Source organism: Typopeltis vanoorti, chromosome 1 (genome assembly GCF_054136105.1).
Source record: "Typopeltis vanoorti isolate ZY-2024b chromosome 1, IOZ_Tvanoo_1.0, whole genome shotgun sequence".
NCBI classification, from domain to species: Eukaryota; Metazoa; Arthropoda; class Arachnida; order Uropygi; family Thelyphonidae; genus Typopeltis; species Typopeltis vanoorti.
In genome coordinates, this window is record NC_143549.1 from 145,025,322 (window position 1) to 145,043,964 (window position 18,643).

Here is an 18,643-nt window from a genome sequence, read left to right on the forward strand (position 1 = left end):
AACCTCAACTGAGAAAAGCTTCAGTCAAAAAGTTTTTTTTATGGGATCATCCGTTAGTGGTTGACCTTGAGTCCTATGAAAGGAAGAACTTTGCTCTCATTGCTGTTTTACAGCAATTAGTGCTCCATTGCCACGCAATGGTGGAATCTACTCCGCAATTTACTCAAGACTGTAGAATCCACTACTGCGCGACTTAAAATCTAATTTTCCGAACTTATTTCATAATAATTTCGAAGAATTTTAGTGAGCCACAGCCACTATAGCTTAGTTGTAAGTGGGAGCCGCTGGAAATTACAATGAACAGGAATAAATATCTTAGTGATATGACTGGTAGACAACACTGAGCATTCAAATGCTTATAGCATTTGTTGGTGGAACCCACTGTAAACATTCCAGACCAGAAAACATGATTAGGCAGCATTAAGAATGCTACGAGAATGCGCATAAAAATAGTTTGAGGTAAATAAACCTAGCATAGCCAAGATTCATGTTTATAGAAGGGTTTGTTTTGGGGGGAAATAAAAGGACACAGCCAGTCTATTGAGACTAAGTAAAAAAATGGAGATCAACTTTCAGTAAGAATTTCGGTTGTAAATCAGTAATATCAATAGTTTATTCAAAACAGATCAACCAGAAGGTTTTCTCAATGTCATTCTTTCTGCAAAACAAACTGTTTTAATATATGTCATAGCTGTTGGGAATTCTAATGACGATATAAAAAAATAGGAAAGAAAAAGGGCAGTTGTCCATATTTCCACGGCAATAAGTGTGAAAGCATAGCTCTTCTGGACTTTAGGATGTTAAAATCATCCATGATTTTATAGTTGTTCTGTCTTCGCCTGTTAGTTAAATATTATTTGAAATACAATAGATACAAATCCTAGTCTTATTAGTCTTAAGTTTGTACCATTCGTCACCCGAGAATCGCAGCTGTTTTTCCCAATGAAAAAGCTACTCTTGCCAAACCTCAAGTAGGCCTGATGGTGACATGTTAAATGGAATTGACGCGATTTGTTTTAAATTGGACAAGCACCAGAATTAAACCAAACTTACAGGGTTTCCTGAGTTTCTTTTTTTTTTTTTTTTTTTTTTAGAAAGAATCTTACATTTCATTTCAAGCTGTTCATGTACTGCAATAGGACTTCCCTCCATGTTAACCTATAAGTAGATTCTTTCAGATTAAGTCTGTTAAGTTACATGGAATCATTTGCGACTTTCCTATGTCAAAAAAAAAAGTTATGGAGTCTCGACTTTAAATCGACCTTTCAGTTGACGACCGGCTAGCGGTCGTCTTATTATTGCCTAAAATTAACGTAGCCCGTTCATCCCAGCAACAAACGGGCTCAAATTCTCACCTCTGAAATAATGACAAACTGCTTCTTTCTCGACATTCGTTATTGCTATGGAGCAAGCCATTTAATTTAAAAGTAAGACGTCATGCCGAAATTTAACAAGCCCATTCTGAATTTTGGCTTGTTCCATAATACTGACAAATGTCGAATAAGAAGCAGTTTCTCATTATTTCAGGTAAGAAATAAAGTCAGTTTGTTGGTGATTATCTTCCCATCTGGAAGAGAATGGATAGTAAAAAATTGACAATATATAATAACCGACAGAAAAAGCAATTCTTTCTGGTCATCACGTTAAGCAAAACATTTCAAGTTTAGAATAAATTTTAAACCAGTCAGTGATTAATATTTAACGTAGAACTGAATTTCTAGGGCCATTTAAACTGTCCGAGCAGAAGCGAGAGCAGTCGTTGGCAAATTGCTAAAAAGTCAATTCACGTTGAAGGGGAGAAAGGAATTAAGCTATGCATGAAATAGTCACCAACACGCAAAATTGCGTGATTTATACGTAAAATATTTCAACTGTTGTATAAGCAAAATAGTTACCACTTTAAAAAAGTGGTATTTTCATAAAAAAAGCTAAATTTTTCGACGTATAATAATAAATTACCCCACTATCGGAATAGATTTTCCTTGTTCTGACCTGCATATAAGAATTGAAGGGTCTCTTATCTGTGGGAGTACAGTAAGAATGTATATGCAGTGAGTCAGGCTGTTTCACGAGTTGAGGAATATCCAAAATCAGAAGATAAATTTAAAGTTTTAAATGTGAAAAAATAGTTCTAGAGAACTAGATTAGTGGTTTAACGTTGTGCATTATCTAGAGCCATGGTTCCCAACCTTTTTCCACTTGTGTACCCCTTTTAAATCCATTTCTATAAATTGTACCTCTTGTTTTTAAAAACAGACTTTTGTTCACTTTACTTTTTTTCCCGCCATTACTGATTATTTTTCATGTACCCCTGAACGTCCCAGCACGTATCCCCGGTTGGGAACCGATGATCTAGAGGTATAATTAATACTTGAATAAGGTATTAGAGTAATTCGAAGGTTTGCATATAAGTAAATTCGTCTTAATTAGTATGTACACTTTCTGTAAAAGTAATGCAAGCAACACAAAAGATAAAACAATTTTAATAAACCTCAAAATTCAGAACTGGAAGATTAATAAAATATGAAGTTTGCTAAAAATGCTGCTACAAGTAAAAATACAGGAGGGGAAGAAATTTGACTGCTAGCATTTGGTTTTGTGGTAGGCGCTTCAGTTAATTTTGGAGTACTGCTGTTTGTAGAGTCTTCAGTTGTGGTTTCTGAACGAAAAGTAGTTTCCATTTCCATCGTGAAAGTTGACTTCCTCACAGACGTAGGCCCAGTAATAGTAACCGGAGTAGTTGACTTGGCACTTCGCCCCTGCACAGAGGATAGCTGAAGAATAAAGATCTTTTAGTCAAAAAGATTTGGTTTACAAAAAAAAAGTAACGGTAGTACCTTTATTTAAAGAAATAAACGGGCTTTGACAACTCATTTACAGGAACGAGTGCATTTTCAGAAACTGTTACAAAGCTCAATTTTCTCGAAACTAGATTCGAATTTAGGTTATACGTTAATACCTAAAGAACTCTTTCAACTCGCTTAACTCAACGTTATACTAAATCACTATACTCACCTCATCCTACAGTCATTTTTCAAACACGAAAAATGATCAGGTTGGCATAACGGGTATATTTATGGACCCCAGCAAGTGGTTCTCACCGGCTTGAAGCCAGGTTTCATTCTATTATATATTACTCAAATAGGCTTTGTGTCAAAGGCTGTAAGTTTCCGTGTTAAAAGCACGCTACCGGCCAAGACGTCAAGTTTATCATGGATGCGAAGTGCACATTAAAATTGTAATACCATTGATATTACATTGAAATATATAGTGGATACAAAGCGTATGAGAATGCGTAGTTGATCCATAATGGACGGTGAGGTGGTTAAGATATCTTAAGTTTGTTCTGATGCAAGACAGTGGTTAGATTTTAAAATGTGAACTACAGGAATATAAAAGAAATCAAATGTAAGTTAGTTACTTATCTGCAGAATGCACGCATGTAGTTATTTTGCAAAAATAACTCAGCCGAGGCTTCCCCCTTTATATGGTTAAAGGCGTCGCCTATTCCCTGTCTAGCTTTTGAGACTGGCTACCAGTGGAGATTGAACTGCTCACTTAGATATCACTAATAAGCTACAACCGATGAAAGGACTGGCAAACAAGTGTTGCCTGAAATAGCACTGGTTCTACAGTCGATTTGAGTTTACAGGAAAAAACCTGCCTGTCCATGCCAAAAGATGGAATAACTCGGGAACCAGTGTATATTAAAAAAACCAGCTTAGGAAACTCAGTCAGCAATTAGACGAAATTAAAATGTTGGCTGGCCTAATGCAGAGGATGCAAGCGCCGCTTCCACCGAGTTATTTTGATATACAAACCGATTCTTATTTCCTTTGGAACACTCGGCGACAATCTTGTAAGTTTGGTCAATTAGCTGCCTCATGTTTCAATTAATGTTTGAGAAAGTAGCGAGATTTTAGCTAAAAACCCATGTTGGATCTTAATTGATCGACAGGTGGTTCATAGATTTAAAGTATCAGAGCTTAGTTCTTGTAGGCTTCATCTAAAATGAGAAAATGGCGTCCACTAAATTAAATTTTAAGATGGTTCACTTTTAGAACTTTAAGTCTAGACAGTTCTGCTTCATATTAGGTTTGCGAATGCCAATGGTCGTTTTGCAGTCTACTTGTGACAAAAGACCACTCGTCTCGAGTTTGGCTTAAAAGACTTGTCTAGAGATTCCACTAGACAAGTAGTGAGGCTCTGCATCTTGCAATCGAAACAAAAAGGAAAAGCTTGATTACTCAATGTTCTGAGAGTTAAATGCATAAAGTTGCCAGAACTTGATAGAATACACGAAAGGGCAGAAGAGTATGATGAAGCCCAACTGAATATATTAGACAATTCACTGCTGTTCATTAGATTGAAATTTCCTTTGACATTAATTATAGTATGTGCCAGTGTATTTGTTTTATTCCAGAAATTTACACATACTATCAATTCTAGAATAGTTCTTAATCTTGTAAGACGTTGAACCTATATTTGCAATAAAATTGATATAGTTGACAATTCGTGGAATCATTTGAGGGTGATATTCCAGAGGAAAGGTCGACAGAAATAGAGGAAAGTAGGTAAAGGTGATTGCAGTTTGACTGAAAGATGTTGGAAGGGATGCAGCTTCAGGTTGGTTCAGAAGATTGAACTAGAAATATTAGTGGCTATGGAAATGATGAATGCGAGCGATTTTCCACTTCGTTGACTATCATTCTGTATTGACTTTTTATTAGAGGCCAGTACTATACTATTAAACTAGATTCTGGCCGGTTTTCACCATAAAATCTGAAGCAACCCTCCTACCTTTATGAAAGGTAGCCTTGGAATGAGTTTCCCAGTATATAAAATTTCGAACAAGAAAATCTGAGAAAAGTGCACTTCATTACTGTGGGGTTGAATTTCATTAGAAACACCCTGAACTTGACAGACAGATAAAAAACAGAAATATTAGTAAGCCTATTTGATTATTGCTAAAAATGCAAAATTACTGTTGCAATGAAGATTGTGCCAAGAAGTTGCGCAAGACTTTCAAACAATTCAATACAAGTTGAATAGTATACAATGAGCACCCCCCATTAAGAACGAAAAAAAAGTAAGAATCACGTGCGATTGGGAACGGGCTAGTTAATTGTGTTAACATACATGCCTCTAGTACTTTGAAGTGACAGAAAAAATTAAGACTGAACAGTGGAAGTTCATCGAAAAGTTGACATTTGATGAAGTGTGCGCAAAAAGGTTAAAGAGAGCTCACCAGATTGCCTGAAAGTAAACTTCAGGCCATTATCTTAAATTTTTATTACAACTTTACTATAAACACCAGCAATAATACAGTAATGTGCATCTTGGTACTAGTTAGATATCCGAAAGCAATTGCAATGAGCAGATTACTTTCGATGAGTGTTGAATGAGTTTATACAACGCGAACTCTCGACTCAAATTATGAAGAAATCAAGTGATCAGTTCATAATTTGAGTCGAGAGTTCGCGTTGTATTGCTTAAAAAAAAAAAAGAGATTGCAGTGGCAAATGAATTTATTGGACCGAGGTCGACAATTCATAATGCTTGAGAATAAGTTATTTATGAACTGTTACCCTCGGTTCAAGCAAATTCATTTGCCAATGATATTTGGTAGATTCCAACTGAATAAGATCCGAGACGTTAGGCCATGTACTATATCTCCTAAAGACGAATAAGTCGTATGTAGAAAGATGCAGGTCAACCATATGGTTAATAAAGCATCGACAATTGTGCTCGTTACAATTAGTCCGCAGCTCTTGGCACTTGAGTCAAGTTTACGATCAGCACTAAGTTTGTATACCGAAATAGACTGCTAATTTCAATTACAGAAAAGTGAAGAAACTAAGTGAAAAAACGCAATTCGGCTTTCGGAATGCTTTTTGGTACTAGTAGGCCCTTTTCTGTACCCAAATATTGATACAAAAATAGAAATCTGTCTTTGTGTTTCATAGATTTTGTAAAACATTCAAAGTCAGACATCAACTTAAGTCCTTTCAATAAATAGGGATAGACGAACAAGACATAAGAAATCTGTATTGGAATTAGTCAGCTACCATTCAATTAGACAACATTACCACCAGTGATATTAACATCAAAAGAGTGAGACAAGGATGCGTGCTCTCACCACTCAAAAAAAAAAAAAAAAAGCATTGGAAGAATGTCCAGAGAGTATCACAATAAATGGAAAGATTGTTAACAACCTAGGATATGCAGATGACACCGTGCTAATTACAGATATTATGGATCTCCAAAAACTCATTGACAGTAGACATAGAAAGCCAAAGAACGGGAATAAACATCCACAAGACAAAATACCTGGTCATCAGTAAACATCCAACCTCAATTAAACTGACACTCAATGGGAAAAATATTGACCAAGTATCAAGATATAAATATATTGGTTGCTGGCTTAATGAAAGGTGGGACCCTGAAATAGATAAAGACAAGGATTGAAGTAAGTTGCACAGCAGTCCTTCATGAAAACGAAAGCATTCTGCGATAAAGACCTGAACATGGAAATCAGATGCTACATGTGGTATGTTCTGCTCTATGGAGTTGAAACATGGACATTGAAGGCAACAACCATCAAGAAAATTGAAGTCTTTGAGATGTGGCTATACAGAAGAATGCTAAAAAGATATCATGGACAGAAAAAATTATCAATGAAAATGTCTAAAAATCCATTGGCAAAGCTAAAGATCTTGTACAAATAATCTAGAAACAAAAAACATCTTGGCCACATCACAAGAAACAGTAAATACAATCTTCTCCAAACTATTTTGGTAGGAAGAATTGATGGCAAAGGAACTAGAGGAAGAAAAAGAATCATGGTTTGACAACATGAAGACGTGGACAGGAAAGAGCAGCGCACAATTGCTCCGATTAACGCAAAACAGTTTGTTCGCCAAGATGGTCGATGACCTTCGATAGAAGATAGCATCATAAGAAGAATTTCAATTAGAAATAAATTCTAAGACTAGAAGTCTTAACTCAGTACTAAAGTTTAGATTTGAGACGCTCTGAAAATATAAACTAGAGATTGAATGACAATCGACTCGTTCCAGTTTAGAGCAAGACTAGGAGTTAAGTGTTAAGTTTCTTAGCACTTGCGACAGCTGGTTCCAGGTCGAAGATGCAGATTTTTAGATGAAGCTAATAATGAATCGGCAAGCGGCTAAAAAGACAGCAAGATTGAAGTAACCGTTTTTGACATACTAGTACTAGTTGAAGATTCAAATTTCATTAAGCCATTGTTATAGCAGGTGTAATGCTCATGTCAAGTTCAATATTTAATTCGATATCGCTGCTAGTCAGCAATTGCATTTAATGACTACAGAAGTAACGTAGAAAGCTGGTACAGGTTAACTCAGTTTGAGAAACTCCACATTGAGTGCGTTTTGCCCAAATAATGAAGTTCATGGGTCGTTATTTCGACGGTAACGAAATGTTAGTTTAGTGGACACTTTACCTATACTGAATCAGAGACGTTATATCCAGTGAAGATTTACAGTTGGAAAAAAGTTCATGAACTTTCCGACTAAAAAGGATTCCTTTATAGCAAAGATGTTGAGTATGTAGAAATGGAATGCGCGAGTACATGAGTATTTATTTCAGCGAGATAAATTTTCTTCTCATCGGTATGGTTGGAAAATGAACGAATGTAGTAAGCAGGACACCAAAGAAATCAATTTCGAAGATTGTTGCTATGCTAGAGCAATAGCTACTGTTAAAATGAAAGAATTGGGAATTTGTCGCAATTAGTTGCCATGCTTGATGTTCGTATATACCAGTGATGGCGAACCTTTTTACCCAGGTGTGTCAAACTTTTTTTTTTATTATTTTAATATTGACGTTGTTGATGTGCCACTTGCATTATAAAGTTAACTACATAATCATTAGATGGCGACTTATATCATATTAGACTATTTATTTAACAGGATATTGATATAAAAATCAATTCATATTATACAATTAATTTAATAAAGTGAAATTACGAACTTATTACATTTAATGACCTTTCTGTTGCTGAGTACTGGTAGAAAGTTGTTTTATAGAAGAGCTAATGTGTACATTTTAATGCTACATAGGCAGCGCTCAAATCATTGTTCAATCTATTTCTCCGTTTCGAATGATATTATTTAAAGGCAGAAAATACAGCTTCACAAGAGTATGTAGAAGAAAAAAATTGTTAGAAAAGCTTTAGCAAAGAATTTAAGAGCATGAAAGTTTTCGGGAATGCTATTCCACACGCTTAGAATTTCACAGTCTGAATTTTTACACGCGGTATCATGCAGACGTTCTCGCTCAAGTTCTTCTAATTCATTTCTAAGAGCAATAAACTTTTTTCCTGATAGGATTACACTGGAAGTCGGCTAGTTGCATTTCTAGATCTTAAATCCAACCACTCAAAACCATTAATTGAAGATTCATGAATTCTGTTTCATCTGGATACTTTTGAATTGGAGTTCCAACATTCCAAACTGCTCAAATCTAGAAGAAAACTGCTCCGTTACTGACTTGAACTTCGATAGATTGATTGGTATGTTGTTCACGATTTTTGGGGCTGGTTTCGTTAAAAACATTGTCTTGGAAAATACTTGTTACTTTGTAAATCACGTTGAAATATTGAGTTTATTCTCAGAGCTCTTGATCGTGCCAAACATAACATCGACAGATTTTTCCGAAACCTTGCAATTGTAAATTATGTTCATTCAGGTGAAATGAAAAATCTGAAAAACATTAGCTTACTGAGCCAAGGAGAATCGTTAAACTGAGGAAATTCATGCTTCATGCCCTTCGTATTTAAATATAATTTAATTTCATTTAAACCGTTCAAGTACTTGGCCACGAGTCAACCATCGAATGGTATGGTACATTAATAGACCATTGTACACTGATTCAACTTCGCTTAAAAGTGAATTAAGGTCTCGTTTGTTTAAAGTCCTGGCAGCAATAAAATTATTTACCTTTGTCACAATTCTCATCACATCATCCAAATCCTGTAAGCCTGATTTCACAGTGTCTCCTGATGTATAATGAAATGGAAACAAACCAGGGGATGACCAACATATTCTGTAAATTGTTTGATAAAACCGACATTACGGCTAACCATATTAGACGCGCCATCAATTGTAATCGAAAATATTTTCGATTAATCTGTTTCTCACGGAACACTTTAACAACACAGTCGCATATGTTTTTACCTGTCGTGTTTTGATGTAAATTTTCCAACTTTATCAATTCCTCGTGCATAGAATCACCGTGGAACATACCTTGCAATAATAGCCAATCGAGCTGATGACGTAATATCTGTAGTTTCGTCGAGACAAATGGAAAAACAATGGCATGAGTTCAAGTCTTGTTGTATTTTATTTTCTATACTAGTATTCATTGATAGAACTGTGTTTAATAGTATTACTACTTAATGGCAAGTCTCTGCGCTTTACAATAGCTTCCTTATTATGATAGTCCTCAAATAAAAATGGACACTTTACGAAAGCTTCTTTAATATAATCACCATCACTAAGTGGTTTCCCATGTTCAACAATAGTATGTTAAATACTGTAACTTGCAGCTACTGAATTTGAAGGTCGTGAAACAATTTTAATTAAAGTCCCTGATTGTGATTCTGCCAGTTTTAGATGTTGCGATATGCATTCTTTGCGTTCTGCAAACGTTTTTTCTAGGAGCCATTTGTGCTTAGTTTCAAAATGTCTTCTTACATTCCAAGTTCTACTCAGATAGCTCACCACACAATTTACAGAGAACTTTATCGCCTCTATTAATAACACCATATTGTTCAGTCCAGGCATCTTGGAAATTTCCTCCGCTTCCTTTCTGTGAAAATTTTAGTTTTTTTTTAATTAGTGCTAGCTATCATTGTAAAAGGGTTCACAAATTAAAGAGCACAATTATATACAGCGGTAATGAAGCAGTAATAATTAAGAACTAACGATTACTGGAAATGAATTATACACCAGCAACTCAAATTACTTAAGTGGCAGACCATGCAAGACTACCACTCTTCTTTCAGCAGGGTTGCTAGATTTATTATCGGTACGTTCGTAGCAACCTTGCTACGTTTTACTCTATCATGCTACTAAATAGCAGCTATTTAGTAGGTTACAACGTCATCGTAAGTTGTAACTATTTGCATTATTTAACAAAATGTACTGAATTTAATGCAACTATAAAAGTTCATTATTTTCTCAGATAAATTCAATATTTAATGCTGCGAATTATATTTTCCTAAGCATATTTAAAGTGGTTTTAAATATGTTTAAAACTTTTATTACTCAGCCGAGAGACTTGGAATGCATGCATGAACGAAGTGCACACAGAAGTCAGATGAAAATTTTGTTTATAATATATAAAGCACGTATTTATAATTTTGTATCATAATATTGATAATTTTTTTTTACAGGTTTTTATAATATCATATGACTTTGCAGAAATTATGAGTAAGAAAGAAAACAAACTTAAAACACTCGTTGTTTATAGGCTAGTTACAAAATAAAATAGACTAATATCAAAATATAATTCTTTCAATGAACCGAAACCTACCTTCGCCTTAACTGAGAGCGATCTTATACGATGTATCGCAGTTTGTTCATCAGAATACCAATATCTTTCAACATAAAGGCGTGTCACCTGAAACCCTCAAGCGTTTGAAAGGTTCACCGTCACTGGTATATACAATATGCGATGGATAGTCCTTTGTATTTCTTTCATACAAATTGAAAATTTACATCCAATATTCATTAGTTTCCAATATCTAGGTAAAAATCTAACGCGTTTGATTCCAAAGGAATAGGGGGACGCCGTTTTATCCCATTTTTGGAGACCGACGGGCAATCAGTTTACTAATTAAAAGAGTATTCAGCTAAGAGTATGGCAGACTTGCCATTATCTAGATTTCGAACAAGATAAATCCAAATATACAAGCTGAAGTTCAGGATTAAAATAACTTAGTTTAGTCTACAAATGGAGTAATAAGCTGTAGTGAATTATTCCACACTGCTCAGTAGCAGTTCATGAAACTGAATTAAGTCTCAGGAGGCTGGGAGAATGAATTACTTTGATTGGTTGCAATACACTTTAATTTTCTATTTCTAAAGCGATGAAATATCTAAACAAATTTCGAGTACTCCAATATTTGAATGGAGAATACTGTATTTTAGGACGTTCTCAGTCCTTGAGAGATTGTTTCCTGCTAGAAGTTGGAATTTCTGGCAAAATGCAACTAAAATACCTTATGCGTTTTCTTGGTTTTGGAAGGAAAGTTAATAGCAAGCCAGGCAGGGCAATCAGGGATACTAGTTATATTCGGCACTTGCTCAGTGCTTAGTAGTGTAGGCCAACATTGGCTATCAATTCAAATATTACTGTAAAAAGATGCACATGGCGCGATGAGATCCAACAGCATATGGTGTGGAAAGTTTGGAATGAGTGACAAGGCTACATCTGAGTTAGTGGATGGACAGTTGTACAAGGGTTGCTCAGCAAAAGTTTGCTAATACATCTGCAAGGATATAATAATAAATATGCAAGGATATGAAATCATTGATTTCAAGACCTTAATACGATTGCACTTGGACCACTATGCACAGATTTGGTCTCCTTAGTTATAAAAGAAAACTGCAAGGAAGTTTATCAGATATGATAGAAAGTAAGTTGAGGGAGTGTTATAAGATAATAATTCATGAAACTATTACAGTAGAAGGGGGGGGGAATGAGGAGAGGACAAGGGTCATAAGTTTGTATTCAGTTAGGAAAGGATTCTCATACGTTCTTACTAGTGAGAGTAAGAACGTATGACAGCTGGTGAGGCGATGTTGCCCCCTTTTAGTATTAGACTTCCTGGAAGGTATGTAACAGGAAATAAAGAATTCAGAATTAGTTTGTCGGCTTTCGTAGGAAATTTGGCTACAATTATATCTTGCCGGTGAAAACTAGCAAATTAATTCTTTAAAGTAGAGTAAAAATACATCACTGAGCTGACTTTGTTTACATGTCAATTACCTGGGTGCGAGAGCGTCACGAATTTAATATTTCAATACTCTTTGGAAGCATTACGAATTGCTGTGACAATGGTGCCTCCAATTACAGAATTGGAATGGATACACCTATTTGAAGCAGCGATGAGCACACTTCATACTCACCTGGTGGTAAGTAATGTCCTAATAGGAAGGGAGCACTTGCGCAGAAGGCGAGTGAAGAAACTTCAGTTTTTTCTCTAGTTCTATATTAAATAGTACTCTTCGAAACAGATTTACTTCGGCTTAAGTTCTGTACAGCAGGAGATAAAAGGAGTTGTCCCTTAACTTTGGGAAATGGAAATAAATTTCAATATATAAGTAGTAGCGAAATACTTCAGCGACTAGAAGCATTGTGATCGTTCTACGATCCTGCACTCATACCTCAGTTGTTCGAGCTCATCTCAGCTATAGTATTGTTAAATATGAGAGAACTAGGTCAGAATAAGATTAGATTTCTGTCCTGTTATATTAACTATTATACAATATGAATTTCATTAAATTAACTTACCTGCAGTAGACTCAAGAATAAGGAAATACACACGCAAATCTTAACCGAGGCCATCCTTGGGAATTTTCCTACAAAACAAGAATGAAAAAGGAGCAATTTACTCAAAACTTCCTGATGTTTGTGAAATAACAGTGATAGTAGTAAATATTTTGTTTTAATCATTGCATACTGAACGTATGCAAGTATTCTAAACTTGCACAGCACGTTGGCACGAAAGGTATTAGCTTTTATTATATTATAGTAAACAGAGTTTACTATAAGCAGCCTAGTTCATGTTCTCTACGCTTATTTATTAGTAAAATATAGAATCAAGTAGTTCGTAAACAATTTGTAATACAAAAATAGGCTAAAAATAAATTAAAAACACTATACTGCTCTTTCTTTGATTTATTTATTTTTAAATAAAAGAAATTGGCCTTACTTTGGATTCTTTTAGAAGTGTATATTTATCCCTCTATGTAGAAACAAATATGATTGAGTAAGCTTTATATACCCTTAAAAGAGTGTTTCCCCCCCCCCCCTCGCAACCACGTGATTTATAACGTATTTGACGTGCAGAATTTAAATCGTCGGTATGGGGAAGCATGTTCAAAGATACTTGCTTTATTATTATTATTATTTATTTGCATGTATCTTAACACGAACAAAAACAAACAAAAAAAAAACGAAGTCCTATGAAGTAATTAATTGCGCATAAGCTTAATGCCCATATATTTGTTTTACTTTGAATCAAAGCGTCTCCCCCCCCCCCTCCACTTTATAATAATACCATAATACCAGTAGCATTTACTGTCCCAATGCTGGGAAATTACTTTCCCCACCCTTCTTTCAAGGATCTGTACACTTCAAAGAATTTCTATTTCCCCTTCCTCACGCCAAAAGAAAATATGGATGCCCCACTGAAATCCTATTATTATAGAGATCGAATGATTTCATCATACATTCAAGTTGCCGAGAGAAGCATTCAAAATACACTAATACATTTTTTCATTAAATTTTGTATTTTATTCTTTTTATGGATGTATTTTTATACAAATGGACAAGGGAAAAGACCAGCATTGAGGAGGTGCCAGGGTTTCTACTTGAGAAGTACTGACTAGAAATGTGATGAATTTATGAACTAGTAATTTTTTAATTATATTTTTAAATTTGTCTGTTTGAATAAACACTTTGAAAACTGTTCTAACCACCTTAATTAAACTGCTGAAAGGATGAAGTGTTATCTAATTATAGAGATTTATTATGTGTTCAATGCATTATTTTTCAGTTTTATTTCTCTCTCAACCAAATGCAACACTTCTTCCCAGAGAGAGAGAGAGAGAGAGAGAGAGAGTGTGTTTATTAATTCGTAATTAATGAGATATTCATTGAATAATTTTTAAACTGTGGTCCTATTATACAGCCACTTTCACACTCAGAAGAATGACTTTTTTATGAATTTCTCTCATTTTGTAGAAATGAAGCACTCAGAATTAAGGAGGTTTTTTTATTTTGGGAAGTTTTGATATGACAAAGAATAGAAGAGAAAGTGAAGGTAATCACTATTTCTTGGAGGGGTGAAAAAAAGCTTTATATATATAATTTAAGCTATAACCTCCCAGACTGTCATTCTGCTGTGACTAAATACTGGCGCTCACGAGATGCCATAAGCACGCACTCACATAACAATGTGACCAACAAAGGAACTACTTTGAATATGTTAACTACAACCTTTTCACGTTAAATATGTATAGTGACTTATTAAACGATATTTTTTTCTTGACCCCAGAAGCTATGTGAATTGACTATTTGGGAAGTGGTGATCGGGTGTCTGAGAGAGGGCTATTTAATATCAACTAGTTAACTAGTTGGTGTTAAAATAATTTTTTCTCAGATGCTTGATCGACATTTCCCAAATAGTCAATTCATATGTATAGTGACTTTCCTGTGCTATTCAGTTTTTTTTATCTTCAATGTTTAAGGTTTTTTCTTTTATAAAAACACCTGAAGAAGAAAGCCGAAACTAGTCCTAAAATATATATATTACTAGTACTAAAATATATACATTCTTTAGCAATTGGTTACATGATGCACAAGGATAATTGCAGTTTAATTCTAAGGAAATGTTAGAACACTTTTGGCAAGTTAAATACACTCGTTGCTAATATAATACGGCTAATGAAAGTAATTTGATACTTAATGATAAATGAGGTCAGGGAATTTGCTGATTCGAAATTATTCCTCTGTAGTAGAAGAGTTGCTTGCATGGTTAACTTGTGTGGGTGGTTACTAATTATTCCTCTTGATTATGAACAGCAATCCCTGTTTGGTATGAATTCTATGCCCCAAAACTATGTTTCATTTAAAAGTGCAGTATAACAAAAATATTTTAGTCAACATTAAAATAATGGATGGTTGTGGGACATCTTATTTAATGTCAAATTGAAGGATTTGCTAAAAAAATCATTCATTCTTTGATATAGACCTTTTTATTTTATTTTATTATTTTTTTATCACCATGCGTTACTATCAACAAGGTCATAGTCACCAACTTCGAATACTGTAATTTAGTCTCATAGTTTCTGTTAACTTCTTTGTAAATCGAGAAATACTATAGAAGGCGTTTTGGGGTATTTTTTTTCCTCGTTCGAAAATTAAGTATTTTGCAATAGACCATGTGCTACACCCATTTATTATGATTTACAGCTTAACTTATCGATAGTTGATTGTGTAATGACGATGCCCCCTTTGGTTGGAAATACCTGAGTGAGAATCCTGTCTAGAAGTCGAAGTTTTATAATGACTTATCAATTGAATGCGAGTCACAGGTCTCATACGAAAATGTCAGAGTGGAGTTTTACTTCTAGAAAAACTCGAGTTTTATCATCCTGCTAGACAGACAAATCGGCCAGAGAAAACACATACTTTGGAGACATATCGTGAAATTTATTTTCTGTGAAACGAGGCTAATTTTTTTAGTATTCCCTTACCCCATGAAACGTTACATTAGTGCTGTGTGAGTGCTAGGGTATTATTTATTTGAAAGCTTCGGAAAAATCTGCTTTGGAGACCAAACATGGAACTTTTAAAAGCCACTTCAATCTTCCAATAAGTGGAGAAATGTATACATTTAGAAAATTAATATTTAACTGACTAGAACCCGAGAAAGTATAACACAAAAAACTTTAATGCATCACGACTAGTTTCATCGGTGTCCCGACTTCTTTAGGTGAGTAAGAAATAACACAAAACTTATAAAACTAACAAGGTAAAAAACATGGACTCTCCAGCTTAATAAAAAGAAGAAGAATAGTAACAGTCATATTTGAATTGGTGACCGCGTGCTATTGTTAGCGTGAGTTGAATGTGAGTGACAGCTAATTTTAGAGCGCCAGTACTGGATTACTGTGCTATGGGAATCAGGCAAACTGTAGCTGAGATTGTTGTTCATGTTTGAAGGGTCCAGAACTATTTCTTTGGATTCTACAATTCGTCTTTCAAATTCATCATTGCATATATATATAAATTGGTCGTGCTGTCTCAATCAACTTGGTGTTGACGTTCTTCTAGGTTAGAGTTGGCGGAGAAAAGAACATGACTGAAAAGGATGCTCGCTCGTGTTCTATTGTAGGAGATGTCACGTCTATGTTCCTCAAGACGTAGTGAAATAGATTTATCTGTCTGACCAAAATAAGTTCGACCACAGTCGCACATAACTTCATAAATACCTGGAAAATGCAGTTGGTTGTGTTTTGGTGGACTCAGAAAAAAAAAAATATATATATATATGTTAAAGATACCAAGCTAATTTAAACCTGGTTTTATTCCATTTCCCAAGTAAGCAAACAGACAAACAAGTTAAGTTTGCGCCTGCAAGAGTTGCAAGTCTAGCTGATCCTGCACATAGTGCAAGACCAAGGCAACTCATGGTAAAAGTAGAATAAGCTCTGGTCACTAATCTTAATATTTATCCTTAATGCAAAGCACATCTCCTGGAGGAGATGTATGATGCTTTGTAAGCAAACAGACAAACAAGTCAAGTTTGCGCCTGTAAGCGCAAACTTGACTTGTTTGTCTGTTTGCTTACTTGGGAAATGGAGTAAAACCAGGTTTAAAATAGCTTGGTATCTTTAACATTTATTATACTCAAGGTAAAATACTTTCTATATATATGTATATATATATATATATTTTTTTTTTTTTTTCTGTTTTATGAGCAAGACTATAGGAACACTTCCGTGACTGCGACATACCAATTCAGAACATTTAAGCAATAATAAACGTAATAACCAAAAGAAAAACAGAATATAAAATACGGAAAAAACAGAAATAGAAGTCCACGCTCTTGAACAGAAGCATACCCCACAAATCGACAAAGCTATTATAATAGACGTATAGGAAAACAAAACAATGCTTAGAATATCGGAAACGATAGCCACAAAATGTGACGAAAACTCAATAAATGTCCATCGATCCTACATAATCTCCAAGAGTTGGAAGCTCCAAAACATAAAAATTAGGTCACGACTCCGACCAGTAGAAAACAACACAGATACACCCAAGACGAAAACACCAAGCCGACCTGACATTGCCTCCACTTTTCCCACGAGCTCCGAAGACGACACATTGTCGAAACAGCTCACACCCCGTTACTCCCATCCCTAATCTTGTTTCATCATATTCTATCCTTCTAATTTCTTCCAAAATTTCTACTTTTCACTTTCTTCCCTTGAAACCCGGGTTTTAAATTCACATACATTTTGTCTTACCTGCAATTCTCCCACATCTCTCTCTCTCTTTCCACATTTCCAACCGCCCCCCCCCCTTTCAGTCATACTCCTGTAATATCGCCATACGCCGGATGCCGCTCAATAAGAAGACAATCAGGAACATCCTTCAAAGGTATGTCCAAAATTATTCCTTCATTATATTCTTCGTGTATCTATATCTTTAAAACATCCGTAATGCCCTAAACTTGAGTAAAAAGCCAATGACATCATAAAAAGGGATACTCCTAAACAAAAATAGGCAAAATAGCCATAAAATATAATATATATTTCCTACCAAATATGATTTGCACATTTGCAAAACTGATATTGACAAGTTCTGTTTATTTTAGGATTTCCGCCTATCCAGTACTAGTCTACTTTGGAGCAAATAACCTCTCACGTTTATAATTAAAGTTTAATAAATCGGAAATAAATGCAATACAATAAGAAAAACTAAGTACGTTTCATAATCTTTTGAATCAAGATAGAAAGGAAGTGCATTGAAAGTTTAACTCGTTTAACTGATAAGATAGTAAATTAGAAACTTGATTTTGAAGTTAATTCAAAATCGTCCAATCACAACGCATGGGAACTTCAATATATCATTTTAAGCAAAAATGCAGAACCAGGTTTAGGTCGTAAAGGTGGCAATATACTGTGTGTGTACGGGATGAATGACAGAATCTTAATCGTTAGGAGGAGCAGAAACATGACAGCCTAACGTATGCCGGCGTTTACTGTCTTTGATGTAACTACAATGGATGGAAGAACATATGAGAGACATCACGGATAGCAGAACTAGAGCCAGCGCTCTATCTAACTTGTTCTTAATTTTGCTCAAGCAAATGATGAAGATTCAGTTACTCATTCAGTGATCTGGAATAAATTAGATAACATTTTTAGATGCTAATTGATTCTGATTTCTTTACTAAAAAGGTTTATATTTACAGTGAAAAATATAACAGGAATTGTGTTAGAGAAGTTGGTGAGGACTAGGATTCATAAGTGGGTTGATAATAGCAGTATTCTTTATGATGTTCAATATGGGTTTGTTGGGGAAGGGGAAGTCATTTGGCAGTCAGCTTACATGTTATGACAAGGTGACAACTCAATAAAGGAGATGCATATATGGTAATGTACTTGGATTTTTCAAAAGCCTCTGATAAACTAAGCCAGTAGCTAAATTGAAACAGATGGAATTAGATGACTGGTGAATTGAATAGCTGATTGGCATGTATCAGCAGGTTGGAGTGGTATCCAAAAAGATAGTCACTAGTGGAGTGCCACAGGGATCTGTTTTGGGACCATTATTGTTTAACTTGTATATTAATGAT

The 18,643-nt window shown here is 34.9% G+C and overlaps 2 protein-coding genes across 2 annotated transcripts in view; both read right to left on the reverse strand.

Annotated features, from left to right (window-relative positions):
• Positions 1-1,152, reverse strand: part of LOC150110508 (protein phosphatase Mn(2+)-dependent 1K-like) — an 86,401-nt gene extending 85,249 nt beyond the window's left edge. The window contains exon 1 of the mRNA XM_090400224.1: positions 1,107-1,152. Within this exon, the coding sequence (XP_090256350.1) occupies positions 1,107-1,152 (46 nt within the window). The remainder of the gene's footprint in view (positions 1-1,106) is intronic.
• Positions 1,153-2,467: 1,315 nt separating this feature from the next.
• On the reverse strand, positions 2,468-12,718 carry LOC150110509 (uncharacterized). Its single transcript, XM_090399557.1, has 2 exons — positions 12,562-12,718; positions 2,468-2,774 (listed from the first exon to the last, which is right to left on the reverse strand). The coding sequence occupies exons 1-2, from the start codon at positions 12,613-12,615 to the stop codon at positions 2,514-2,516; spliced, it is 315 nt and encodes a 104-aa protein (XP_090255683.1). The 5' UTR covers positions 12,616-12,718; the 3' UTR covers positions 2,468-2,513.
• Positions 12,719-18,643: the final 5,925 nt, after the last annotated feature.

Excerpts from the sequence above, each read along its gene's own strand:
- LOC150110509 (XM_090399557.1), bottom strand. The coding sequence starts at position 12,615 with ATGGCCTCGGTTAAGATTTGCGTGTGTATTTCCTTATTCTTGAGTCTA. Across the intron at positions 2,775-12,561 it reads TATTCTTGAGTCTACTGCAG|CTATCCTCTGTGCAGGGGCG; the intron begins GTAAGTTAATTT and ends TTTATTCTTCAG.